This window comes from Molossus molossus, unplaced genomic scaffold (genome assembly GCF_014108415.1).
Source record: "Molossus molossus isolate mMolMol1 unplaced genomic scaffold, mMolMol1.p scaffold_m16_p_6, whole genome shotgun sequence".
In the NCBI taxonomy this organism is placed as follows: domain Eukaryota; kingdom Metazoa; phylum Chordata; class Mammalia; order Chiroptera; family Molossidae; genus Molossus; species Molossus molossus.
The window spans coordinates 32,445,367-32,459,623 of NW_023425399.1; the positions used below are offsets into that span (position 1 = coordinate 32,445,367).

Sequence of the window (14,257 nt, forward strand, 5' to 3'; positions counted from 1 at the left end):
CCTTATCTTGGAGGGATATATACAGCCATAAGAGCATGAAGTATTTTGCCCTAGTTTTCAATTCTCATTCGAGACAACGAAAGAAGGACCTGTAGGTTAAGGCTCCGTACCCTACCCACTTTACAGTACAGCTGACCCTCGAGTGGCATGGCTGAGCTGCACGGGGTCCACTATACCTGGGTTTGTTTTCAATAAATATATACAGTACTGCAAAGGTATTTTCTCTTCCTTTTGATTTTCTTTTTTTTTTTAATCATTTTTCCTTTATTCATTTTAGAGAAAGAGGAAGGAAGAAAGAGAGAGAGATAGAAACATCAATGAGAGAGAACATTGATTGGCCGCCTCTTGTGTACCTCCCACTGGGGATCGGGCTCACAACCTGGGCATGTGCCCTGACCGGGAATTGAACCAGCAACCTCACGCTCAACTGCTGAACCACACCGGCCGGGCCCTTATGATTTTCTTTTCTCTAGCTTACTTGATTGTAAGAATACAGTATGTAATACATATGACATGCAAAACATATGTAATCAACTGTTTATGCTATGAGGAAGGCTTTTAGTCTTAACTTAGTAGTTAAGTTTTGGGGAGTCAAAAGTGATGTATGGATAATGCAGGGAGTTGGCACCCTTAATTCCCATGTTGCTCAGAGATCAACTATATTCTATTTTGTTGTGTAGGATTAGAAGTTGTCTTTTCTATTTTGCCTTGGAAATAGTCACAGTTCAGTGTACAGAAAGGTCTGTTCCTCAGTCTGCCTGGATCATTGCTACAACATCAGGTTTTAGGCGTCTACCCTTGTGCCACACACTTCACAGAATAAGGCACTTCTTTCCTCATTTTTGTAGCCTGCAACAGTAGGCATCGTTCAAAGGAGAAAACAAAACAAACTAATTCTTGCGTTCCTTAGGAAGTCATCTGAAGAGACCACACCTACTTATTAACTTACCTTAAAATGTGAATCTGCGCAGGGCCGTTTCTTCAAAGCAACAGCAGCGTTTGGGCTTGTCCTCCGTACCCCGTGTTTGCGTTTCTCTTACTCATCATAGCTGTTGTTTTTGGTTAATCAACCTTGCCTTCCTAACGCTTTCAGCAGCTTTTGGTTATTGATAAGTGCTGAATGAATGAAGAAATGGTCAATTTGCTAACAAATTATGGAAAAATTTGAGAGCCATTTTCTGGGGCCCAGGAGTCTGTATATGTATTCCTGCCTCTGGCCCTGATGTTTCTAACTGAAGAACCTGTTACAGCATTGTCCCTCCCTTTTTATCCCTTTTTCTTCCCCTAAAACCTAAATTTATTGACGTAACATTGTTAATAACACTATATAGATTATAACTCCACATCTGTATACTCTCGTGCATGCTCCCCACGAAGTCTAGTTTCCTTGGGTTTCCATATGTTTGACCCCTTCACCCAGTCCAGCCTCCCCCACCCCCTTCCTCTGGTAACTACCATTCTGTTGTCTGTGGCTATGAGTTTGTTTTGTGATTTTCTTTGCTCCTTTTTGTCCTGTAGACCACATATGAGTGAAATCATACAGTTTTTGTCCTTTTCCTTCTGACTTATTTCACTTAGCGTAATACTCTCAAGATCCATCCATGTTGTTGCTAATGGCAATATTTCACTTCTTATGTCTGATTAGTATGTCATTTTATATATATCTATAAATGGCTATATCTATCGATTGTGTATATATCACATCACCTTTATTCATTCATTCTTTGATGGACACTTGGGTGGTTTTCTATCCCTTTCGATGAGCAGACCCCACTTAGGTAACCTGACTTCCCTAGTTTCCAGGTAGTGCTTCAAGGAGATGTCCATAGGTGCCAGAAAAAAAAATTATTTGTTAATCTTTGTTAATAATACTCACCTTTCTATTCTAAATCGTATGCCTTTAATGTACACATAAATAATCTGAAGACCGAGTCTTTGCGATGCAAACACATGCATCTGGGCACACAGTGATCGGTCGCCTGGAAACATCCTGTTTTCCTACTTCCTGTGCTGATTGAAAGCATTTCGTTCCCTTCATTCCCACAGGCCGTCAGAAAACAGAACGGTCACTTGTAAGGGTGGGAGCATTCTTTCTCTCTCTTTCAGGACATCTGACCCCCACACATGTGGGACAAAGCTGGAAAAGTCTTGTATTTTGTGGTCAAACATAGTGTCCCTTCTGCCCAGTCCATCACTGTTACTTCACCACTAGGTGACCCACTGCCCTCAGGGAGAAGCATGCGCAGGAATTGGGGCTCCCCCTCCCCACGAAGAACTCACTAATAAAAAGAAAAAGTGAACCAAGTCCTATTGTTACATGTGGAATATTTTTGTTTGTTTTTAATTTTCATATTGTAAAGTCCTGTAACATAAAACCTACCATTCTAGCTGTTCTTAAGTGTGAGGCATTCACTACATTCACACCGTTGTGCAACCTTCACCACCACCCACCTCCAGAACGTTACCCTCTCCAGCTGACCCTCTGTGGCCAGTAAACACTCACCCCCACTCTCCCTCTCCCTGTTTATGTTTCGTACACAGGGAAAGCAAGGAAATGAGAGCACACCAGGCTAAGATTTCTATGGAAAATAGCAAAGCCATCAGCCAAGACAAGTCTATCAAGAACAAAGCAGAACGGGAAAGGTAAGTGAGACTTCTGTCTGCGGGAATAGAGCGTTGCCTTGAAGACATAGGTTTAACGTGTGTGTGCGTACACACACAGGCTCACATTTGTGAGTTGTGGCGAAGACTTCTGCTATTATAACTGCTATGAAGATTTATTATTACTGCAGAACAGTCATCCTCTGATTGTTTACTGCCACCAGTAAAAGAAATGCATGTTCATTATATGTGTGCTCACTTATAAAACATGGCAAAAGATCCTTCCCATATTCCAATGGGTCCTCCTGCTAGCATCTCACCTGCTCAGGTGTAAGCCTATTCTGGATGGGCCAGCTCGGAATAGCAGCCTGTAGGAGGACTGGCGTCTTCCCTTGATTCACTTGCACTGTCATTGATACCAAGGATATATCTCAAAAACTCCACCCAGTTTTTCTGGTTTGTCCTTGTCTTAGGACAAGGAATTAGAGACCAAGACAGGAGTTTGGGTGCATGTGATTTACAGAGAAAGGGATCTTCAGAGCAGGGGAGTGCGGGAAGCAGGCGCGGGCCAGGAATGGGGCTGAGCAAGGGTCTGGGCTCACTGGGACACCTCTTCAGCCTGATCCCAAGCTCTGGAGTAGACACTGCACCATGGATTTGTCTGTCTGAGCCAAGGGTGTCTGGCCTTTGTACTTCTGTTAAGACGTCAATACAACATGCTTCACTTTATTTTGCTTCACAGATGTTGCATGTTTAAAATTTGAGGGCAAGACCCTCGAAAAAAGATTATGACTAGCTCTATTGAGATGCCCACTTTATTGCTGTGGTCTGGAACCAAATGACGGTGTGCCTGCAGTCATGCTACCCAGGAGAGGGAATTAATAGCACTAATCCCAGCTCTTAAATTATCTTCAGTTCTGAGTTACTGGTAACCTAATTAGCAAAGTATTTAATTTTCTAATTCTGACTTAATATATTTATTTATTGTAACTCTGTATCTAGGTGGTTCTAAAACACCTGTAAATGGCTGACATTTTTAGAAAAACAATTTTTTCTATGCCAAGTGGTTATCTTATATATGTCTTTCTTAGCTTTCTAATTATAAATTTTTAATTTTAATTTTTAGTAGTTTGACAAAGTAGATACTTCAAAAAATCGAAGAATTAAAATTAAAAATTTATAGTCAGAGAGCTAAGAAAGACATATGGAAGCTAAAAAGCACCTTTATTCTTGAGTCAAAGAAGATGTTTCAACAGAAATTACACAATATTCATATAACTGAATGACAATGGAGACACAGTTTCTTAATGTGTAGAAGGAAGCCAAAGTGCACGGAGAAAGAAACTATCACCAAATGAAGCAACCTACGGAATGGGAGAAAATATTTATAAACCGTATATCTGATAAGGGGAGATATATATATATATACACACACATGTAATTTAGCCATAAAAAAAGATGGAAATCCTGCAACTCTGCCACAACATGGATGGACCTTGAAGACATGATGCTAAGTAAAATAAGTCAGAGGAAGATAAATACTCTATGATCTCACTTATATGTGGAATCTAAAAAATGCCAAACTCATACTCATAGAAGTAATAGAATGGTGATTGCCAGGGGCTGAGGGGTAGGGGAATGAGGAGATGTTGGTCAAAAGAGTAAAAACTTCCAGTCCTAAGGTGAATGAGTTCTGGGGATCTGTGCACAACATGTTGACTTTAGTTAACAAATACTACATTCTATACTTGAAAGTTACTAAGAGAGTAGATCTTAAATATTCTCACCACAAAAAAAAACACACAACATAATAGCTAAAGTGATATTTAGAGTGAAAATTATAGCCTAGATGTTATACATTTTTTAAAATGTGTTTTTCTTTATTTTTTTAGAGAAAGAGGAAGGGAGAGAGAGAGGAAAAAACATTGATGTGAGCAAGAAACATCTATCGGCTGCCTCCTACACACCTCCCCTGGGATGGAGCCCAAAACCCGGACCTGTGCCCTCACCGGGAATCAAACTAGGACCTGTCAGTCCATGGAATGATGCTCAATCCACTGAGCCACACCAGCCAGGCAGATGTTATACATTTTTATTTTATTTTTTATTTTTTTGTTGAAAGTATTACAGATGCCCCCCTTTTTTCTCTAATGACCCCCTCCTTCCCACTCCCACCCGCTCCTGCCTTCTGCCGCCTAGTGTCCACGTCAGTTGGTTGTGCATATGTGCATATAAGTTCTTTGGTTTATCTCTTCCCTTTCCTCCCACCCCAGTCCCTCTGAGGCTTGTCAGTCTGTTCCCTATTTCCATGCTTCTGGATCTCTCTTGGTCGACAGCTTATTTTGTTCATTATGTTCCACAGATAAGTGAGGCCATGTGGTACTTGTCTTTCTCTGACTGGCTTATTTTGCTTAGAGATGTTTTATACACTTTTAAAAGAAATGGAAATTAAGGCGATAAATACTCAAATAAAGAGAGTATAAAATCAGAAAAACAGAGTGAACCCAAAGAACTCAGATGAGAAGAAATAATGACTTAAAAAGCAAGAATTATTGAAATAGAAAATAAAAGGCAATAGATAGTATCAGCAAAAACAAAATCTTGTTATTTATTAAAAATCCAGTCAGCAAACCTCTAGCAAGACTGACAATGAAGAGAAAGCACAGATTAGAAAGTAATATTAGAATGGAAAGGGTAAGTAACTGCAAATATAATCAATATTTTTGAAAAGCAAGACTCCCAATGAATTTGAAAGCAGGTGAAATGGACAATCGCCTACAAAGATGGAAATATCAAAACTGACCGGAAAAGAAGAAAACGTGGCTAGACCTGTAACAGTTACAGAAATGCAGTCCGCTCCAAGTCTGTTCAGTCATGAGAAGTACCCCACCTCACCGGAAACCAGAGCAGGATAAAGAGAAGCATGATGTCATTTCACAAAACCAACACACTGACAAAAAAGCAAGTGTGCGACGGTGGGCGAAGACGGGGAGAAGACCACCGGACGCTGTGGACGGGAGTGCAGGCTGGGGCCATTGCTTTGGAGTAAAGGCGAAGTTGCTCATTCCCTTCCCAGCTGCAAGTCCGAGTGTCTGCCTTAGAGAACCCTTTGCCTAGTGCGCAAGAAGACACGCCCTGCACTTCGTTCACTCACTCAGTCCACAGATATGCAGTGTACCAAGCGCCGCGGGGCCCAAGGCGCCAGACCACTGCAGCATTGTTTGGAAATGATCTACTTTTTATAATGGCGAGATGGGAATATTGTAATCTATTCATAATGGGAAATATTCATACAGCAGATGAAAAGAATGGAAGAGTTTGAAACAGTGTATCTCTAAAACGTAAGGCAAAGTGATGTTATAGAAATTAACCCAGAATGTGTTACCATTTAGGTAAATTTGGAAGACACGTGAAACAATACACACCAGCAGCACCTGGGAGTGTCTTAGAAATAGTCCATAACAGCTTCAGAGAGTAGTTGTGTCTGGAGAGAGAGAGAGGAGTGAAATGGGATCAGGAAGAATACAGAGGGGGCTCTGATTATGCCTGGAATATCATTTTCTTTAAAAATATGGAACAAATATGGTAAAACATTAATATTGATTAATCTGAGTGATGGGTATGCATATTCTTTTTATATCTTTCTCTGTTGAATTCATGTTTCCAAATTCCACAGTAAAATTCCAGAAAAGAAAGTGATGATTCTACCCAGATAATGAAACAGAACATAACTCTTTCTTGTTTAATTCCATTCGATGTCACACCAACTATTATTTGTACCTATTATTTTTAGGCGAGTCAGGGAGTTAAACAGCAGCAACACTAAAAAGTTTCTGGAAGAAAGAAAGAGAGTAAGTATTTTATAATTTTCTCTAAAAACTATAAACAGTAATGTATGCTTAGATATCAGACTTCTAGCTAATTTGCTTAATTTGATTTTTCTGCACATTAAACATTCTAGCTTCTCTGTGCCCTGAAAGCTATGATAATAGTTTCCCAAAATCTTTAAGGTAATTATTTGGAACCACTTTATATAAAGAATGTGTAAGTACAATATTATTTTCTAAGATTTTAACAGAAGAGAGATTCCCAGTAAGAATTGTGGGTCTAAACATCCCACTTTTCAAACTGTTTCTTTAAAAATTATAATCTCTCTCACTTAAATCATAAACTTGCTAGTCATTTATCATTCATAAGTTTTAAGAGTACAACACAAAGTTTATCAGAATTGTCTTTGGTTGTTTTTGTTTGTTTGCAGCTCGCAATGAAACAGTCCAAAGAAATGGATCAGTTGAAAAAAGTCCAGCTTGAGCACCTAGAATTCCTAGAGAAACAGAATGAGCAGGTACTTCACCTAAAAAGTGTAAAAAGACATAGGCAGCCAGCCAGCTTCGGGGGGCAGATACCCTCGGCCTGCCGTGACCCCTCTGCGAAAGCCCGTGTCTGCGTAGTGGCGTGGGAGAGCGGCCAGCAAAACGTAGTGCCTCTTACTGCATTCCCCTGTCTCAGCCAACAAGAGCAGAAGGCATCCCTCTTTGAAGTGGGAGAGGAATGTAGCTGTGGGAAAAAAAGGCATCAGAAGTCATCACTTGGATAATTATGGGGATTCTCAGAATGACATTACTGAGAGGCGGAAAAAGAGAGGTTACACATTGTTTCTCTATTTTCATTTAGAATTTTACAATTTGCAACCTAGGGGCAAGTGATATTGTGTTTAAAAGCAAATGAGAGAAACCACCTGTTGTCTACCTCAGCCTTAAAATGCAGTTATAAGCCTTCTTGGGCTGACAAGAGGGACGGAAGGAGTGGACACCACGCCCTTAGTGCTTTTCTCCAGCAAGGCAAAACACTAAATGGCGTACACACAAACAAAAAGTTATCCCAAACCCAACCGTTTAGTTAGGCCATCAGACATATACCAACACCGAGATACTAGTTTGTTTACTTTAAGCATCACACAGTTGGGCTCCATCCCAAATGGCCACAGCCCATCAGCCATCCGCAGTCTCGTTTCAGTGTGATGGAAATACCTGTGGCTTATATGGCAAAATGACCCTCAAGAGCAGTTTAAATTTCAGTGTCTCTTAGTTCAAACTCTGCTCTTTAGGTGTAGCTGGTTTGGAAGTTATTATTTCTAGATCATTTACTTCTGTCTAGAAACTGTAAAAAAGTTTTGATGAAATTAAAACTCACTGGCTCGCTCTTGCCTGCTTTCTCCCATCTTGAAAGCAATCCTGTTTAAGGTATATTTTTTTCAAAGAAATGGTTCCCATTGAGGAACACTTAGGTGGGAATTACGGTAAAAAGTACTCTTGAGAAAGTAAAACAAAACCATAAAATCTTTTTTGTTATATATTGCAATTGGATAACAAATAATTGCATCCTCTGGTTGCAGATTCTTTACTTGGGGGGATGGTGCTTTATTCATGAACATACTTCTGAGTTAAGTTTCTTGATTCCTTTTCCGATAAATGTGTCTATTCATTAACAGTCCACAGATCCCCAAGGGGGACAATAACTGTTTACTGTCCCATGGGTCAAAGTCATTTGGCCAACTCATAGTTACATCAAGTTCTGGTACAAATTACCCAGTTTATGTTTTTGCTCTTATAACACTTCTGGGGAGAAACAGGAATATGAATAAGAATAAGCCACCATCTCCAAAACATTAGAATGCACTTTGGTGACTTGGGTCTGGGTGGGAAAGAAGAAGGCACAGTGAAGGTAAGGCACATTTATGTTTCAGTTAACTAAATTAAGAAACTACTTAGAAATGATTGTGTTGCTTAGCAACAGGTTTGACTAAAGACTGTAAATGTGCTAAAAATTACTCATCACTGTAATAGTGGTGTTTCTCAGAGCTTGGGAATACAATTACTTAGTGTTTTTAGTTTCAGTGCTAAGGTACATAATAAAAAAAAACAGTTTGAGCTTTTATTCTAATATATGAATTATTCTAATCGTACCAGAGTTCTGGCATTAAAATATTGAATTAGTAGTAGCTGTATGGATTGGATCATGTTGGGAGGATAGCGGCTTTTGGTTCCAAAAAGTCATACAGTGCCTTGTAATATGTCATAAGTAATGTCTACCACCCACGGCTGATACTTTCAGTCACAGAAGCTTAGGAAAGCGCAGAACTTGAGAAGGCTTGAGGTTGGATGGAAATTTAATTTAAATTCAATGAAGAGCAATTCAAGATATATTGATATATTCTAATAGATGTGGAATTTGGACTTGAATTTCATGTTAAGCTTTGCTTTACAAATATGGCCTATTCTACAACAAATTCAAGCAGATATTCCTAGTATACATTTTTTGCCCTCAATTTAGTCACCCAGTGTGTTACAGCACTGTCCTAGGCACAGTGCAAAGGGCACAAACATTGACTCCATTTTCCCCCTCATAAGACGAGGTCTGGGACTGTGTAGGGGAGCTCCCTTTCTAATCCATTAAACATTTTCATTGGCAAAAAGCAGTCTTAATTCCAGATAACCGCAAACTTGTATAATAATCTCCCGAGCCAGTCAAACCCCAAGATCTTTGTGTTTCAAAGCCACAGATAAATTCCGTCTAACATTCTCCTGTAAAAGCTCCCTTTCAGGTTCCTCACTGCTTTCCCGTTACCCTGCTCCTTTAACTTCCCCCGGGGCCCCCGAGGCAACGCTTGGAAGGGGTCTACTTAATTAGCTAGACCAGTGTTGAGGGCACTGGCAGAAACAATCAGGTTTTAATATATTTTGGTTCTGATTCTGCATCCTAACTTAGGTGTCCTTTTTGAGACACCTAAAGCCTTGCCTACTTGATCAGCCAGGTATTCGTTTAAAACTCCACAGTTCTGTTTCAGTTTTCCCATAGACCTCCCAGGATCACATCCCATCTTGACATGTACCATTTCACACACTAACAGCTCTGTTGCTCTCACACCCAAGTTGAAAGAATTGGTTTTTGTCGTCAGTCCTATCATTTGATACGGAGAAGTGAGCACCTTGCTGGAGGGAGGGTCCCCGCGCACTGCCGCAGAAGAGAGACGCAGTCGGGGTCCACAGGCATCGGTTGTTTGTTTTGTTCTTTTTTTTATGTTGAGATCAGCTCGGGGAAAGTTTGTCACTGACGGTTGGATACATGTTTTATTCTTAGCATTTTGCTTTTCTGTATATGGTTTTTGCATTCATTTCTCAAGTTCACTTCAGTATTCATTTATTTTCTTTGTTTCGTATGTATGACTCAATTTTGACGTTACTATTTTTGTACAAACAGCTTTTGAAATCCTGTCATGCAGTGTCCCAAACTCAAGGTAGGACCGAAATTCTGATAAGCGCGATGTCGCTTTCCTTCTCCACTACGTCCGCATTCTCGGGGTAGTTTCCACGGATGATTTGCATCTGCTCACAAACGAATTACTATTTCAGGGGTTTGGATTGAAAAGCTTGATTATTTCATGCTTGGATTTCTGATGTAATATTCAAACTGAAATGCCCCAGATCTTTAGATAATTATTTCGGATGGTAATAATGACCTGGGACACTCAAGTCATGCTAAGGAAGACATATCCAGGCATCAGGAATAGGGGGTGGGCACCGTGGTCATGTGGACCGCCACAGCTGAGACTGGGTCACAGGGTCAACTCTTTCACAAGCACTAATATGACTGCAGTTCATTCTCAAAGCACTCCACTAAGAATTCATTGGTGGTTTTTAATGGTGGGAACGTCCTAAAATGTCATTCTACAATGACTCGTGTCCTGCTAGATCCAGTCTGCCAAGGACCTTAATCACACCCCTCATCAGTGGGGTGACCATATAATTTATTGTTTGAACTGGAATCATTGTGAGAATAAAAGGGGGTGCTGTCATAATTGCCAGGACTAAAGACATAAGCTGGAACTGTCCCTGGCAAATGGGAATAAATGGTCACCCTGCTCATACAAGAACTGCACTATTGAAATAATCTTTTAATGTCATATGGTTCTTCCTTCTCAGCTGTGTTCAATTTGTCTTTAAATGCCAAAGGGGGAGAAGCATAGTGAATCCTTTCTTACTACTTATAAGTATAAAATAGATTTAATTTTCAGTACTAATAATGTTTCACTGTCATCTTTTATGAATACCGTTTGTCATAGTTTCATGTTTGTATATTTTTCTCCATTTTTTTCATTTCTTTATTAGAGTATTATTATACTTCAGACATAAAAAAATATCTGAGTAGAGGAAACCATCCATCCCAAATGTAAGCAGAAAGATATAATTCTTTGGTGTTGTTATAGTCATCCTCACAAAAATAAAATGTAAATTTATAACATAAAAATAAGAATATCACTGTATGTTCCAGGGGGTAAACTAATTTTGTATAGGACTTTGTTAGGACATTTACATACTCATAGTATGATCTGTAGAGTTGACCAAACCCTCCTACTAACCTTCTATTTAGTTGGAATATCTAAGTAGACATCAGTAGTAACATCAAGAACTTCAGATCCTCCTCTGAGTTATATCTTTATATATACATGATTCCATTCTTAAAAGTCTTTTATTTCAAAGTGGTATATTACTAAAAGAGGAAATGGGTGCTTTATTCCTCCAAAAGATACATGCACCAGGTTGGGAAAAGTATTCAGATGGAAAGTGAAAGTTGAAACGAACCAGTTGTTTTTTGCCCAGCATTTTGTTTGCCACCAGAACCTGGCCATCTGACTTCTTTCTACCTCCTGGTGTCTTAGTGACAGTCTTAATTCATGAGAGTGAGCTCACCATGGCCTACTGCCTGGGAAACTGGTAAAAGAATTAATTACCGAAATGAGAGCTATAGGGATAGTGTTTGGACAACAGAATTCCAGGGACCCTCCATATTCCTGGAATGTTCTATTTGCAGGATACTCCAGCCAAACCAATGTGATACCCTCCCACCTAACCTTCCCTACCAGTTCTATTCTGAGGGAACTACTTTTCATTAAATTGCAGGTTATTTGTGAATAAAGTGTGCATAAGCAATGATTATTCTAAAAGTGATCAAATAATCTACACACAGTCAAGGAAGGCAGCATGTCAATCTGTAGAAATTAAATCAAACAACATTTTGACGTGACGCAGTCTAAATATCCAGTGACTGGCTCGGCCTCTTTTCAGATGGTCCTCCTGCTGTTTCGACCCATTCTTCTCACACGTCAGTGCACATAAACATTTCCTGGGGATCTGATTAAGACGCAGATTCAGACTCTACGTCTGGGGTAGACCCCCTGACTCTGCCTCCCTCTCAAGATCTCAGGACACAGTGGCAGATTCACAGGAGAAGAGAGGGCAGGGATATGCTACGTGCCTTCAGGAGAGGGTTTCAACATGTAAGGCCATGTTTCTGATGTTGCAGGCGAAGGAGATGCAGCAGATGGTGAAATTGGAAGCCGAGATGGACCGCAGACCAGCAACAGTAGTCTGAAACTCCAGAACACAAACTGAAGCAGCAAAACCCACAGCGTCAAAAGCTCACTCCCAGACTTCTGAACACAATCCCTGGAGGAAAGTCGTCTTTTGTGTTTGTCTCCTTTATGCATAGACAAGATGTTACCCCAAACCACAGACTTACATACTTCCACTTCACATATTGAATTTCCTTGGCCAACCAAAAGTAGCTACAAATCCACCAAATTACCATTCCCGTAAGGCAGAGTTTAACCATCGATAATACAACTTAAACATGTTTGCTATAAGATATCATCACAAGTAAACGAGCTTTGTATTAACAACTCTGCTTCGTGATGCATTAGGACATGTTTGAGCTGCAGCAAAAATAGTGCATTAGCAATTTAACAGCAAATGCATGTACAGGAGGGAAAAAAAACCTCTGTCTACAAATTCATCAGCAGAAGTGGTGTCTAGCTAGACAAATGATTTTGCAGAGTTTTTCTACATCTAAGTTACCTCATCAGTAAGTGCCATGTCTCTACCATGCCATAAGGAGCTAATTTCCTGTACAAGTTGTGGAAATTATTAGAACAATAGAAAAATAGAACAGTGTACCTGTGCCAAAACTCATCCGTGCTCAAAGGAAGACTCTGTTAGACGCAGTTAAGAACGTTTACATCTGACATTGCTTTCTAGGAATTGTTTCAGATGATTCCAGATATTATAATTCACTATTACACCTTCAAGATTGTGAAGTGGTATTGGCAAACGTTTGTAAATGTGACCATGTACAAAGTATTTATACTCCTAACTCACACTGTTATAGAGCAAAATCATGTAAGTATTGCCTGCCACCTGACAAGACTAGTGAACAGGAATACTAGAACTATGTTTGCATGATACACAAGCACCAACGAAGACTAATCCGTACAGACACAGTTAACCTAACGCCAAATCAATACTGGTTAAATACATGTATGGCACAGAATATAATTTGACTATCAAGACTTTTAGCATAACAAAAAGTCTATATATATGTGTATATGAATTATGTGGGCATTCTTGATACTTCAACTTCTAGTTTCAGAGAAAATACATAACTAATTTAATTTTACACAAAAATATTTATGCAGATTTTCAGAATTTCATATCAGGAAATAACCTTTTTATGTCTGTTCAAATATTGAAACAATTTGCTACAGTGTTACTCTGCATGGTGTTCACGCTGTAGTGTGTTCAGACAGCGCATGGGAAAGGGTTCCGCGGGGAACTGAGCCGGGTGCTGAGCCCAGAGGAGCGCATGGACAGACCGTGGTCTAGGACTAATCAGATTACTGATTTCAGGACACAAAACACCAACTGAATTGTTGTATATGCTTGTACAAATGGATTCTGTGTGTTCCTCTGAGCAGAGCAGAGACGATTATGTTACCATCAGTAATGAAATTAAACTTCCGACTTCTCTAATAAAAAGTTAAAACACTTGCTATCTGTCAGAGTATTTGCTCCCAAGGATGGTTTCAGTAAACGCTTCGCCTTTTTCGTAAATGATAGAGATCATTACTTCATTGCTTTCCAAAGGGGCTTGTTCATGCCCCCAAAATCTTTTTCTCCCAAATGGATGCAGAACGGGCTGATTAGGTTGACTCCCAAGTGCAAAGATACGTGGTTTCCTTTTACTCATATTTACAGTTTGAATTGGCTTCTGTGAAACTTCTCTGGCTCCAAATGTCCTTATCTGTAAGACCATGGAGGCAGACGACATATCTCGCACCAGCATCCCATGCAGAAGTATGGTTATCAAATGGTACCACGTTTGCATTGCCATCTTCACAGATTCCGGACAGCCGCTCCTCATCAGGTCCACTGGCTTCTTCCTGAGCTCAGGTGAGTTCCTCGTCCTGCGCAGCACCTGACCGAATCCATTGCTTGCTTCCTCTTTTCTCTGCTTCTGAGAACTACTCCTTGTTTTCTCATTTTTCTGATTACTTCTTCTCTGGCTTTTCATTCTCCTGCATTAACATAAGTAATTCTTTCCCAGTGTTATAGCCAGAGTCAATTTTTGGTACCCCAAACTATTTTTAGTATTTAGACACCTTACCTCCTCCAAACTGTGCCATTGTCATAGGCATAAAATGTACTTTATGTGTTTTATTTTATTTATTTATCTTTAAATCCTCACCCGAGGATATTTTCCTGTTTATCTTCAGATAGAGGAGGAGGGAGGGAGGGAGGGAGAGAGAAACACTGATGTGAGA

At 39.9% G+C, this 14,257-nt stretch overlaps 1 protein-coding gene across 1 annotated transcript in view; it reads left to right on the forward strand.

Moving 5' to 3' along the window:
* Positions 1-13,452, forward strand: part of PLCB4 (phospholipase C beta 4) — a 304,315-nt gene extending 290,863 nt beyond the window's left edge. The window contains exons 35-39 of the mRNA XM_036245264.1: positions 2,542-2,643; positions 6,395-6,452; positions 6,860-6,946; positions 9,862-9,898; positions 11,965-13,452. Coding sequence (XP_036101157.1) covers positions 2,542-2,643; positions 6,395-6,452; positions 6,860-6,946; positions 9,862-9,898; positions 11,965-12,053 — 373 coding nt within the window. The 3' untranslated portion in view covers positions 12,054-13,452. The remainder of the gene's footprint in view (positions 1-2,541; positions 2,644-6,394; positions 6,453-6,859; positions 6,947-9,861; positions 9,899-11,964) is intronic.
* The last annotated feature ends 805 nt before the right edge of the window (positions 13,453-14,257 follow it).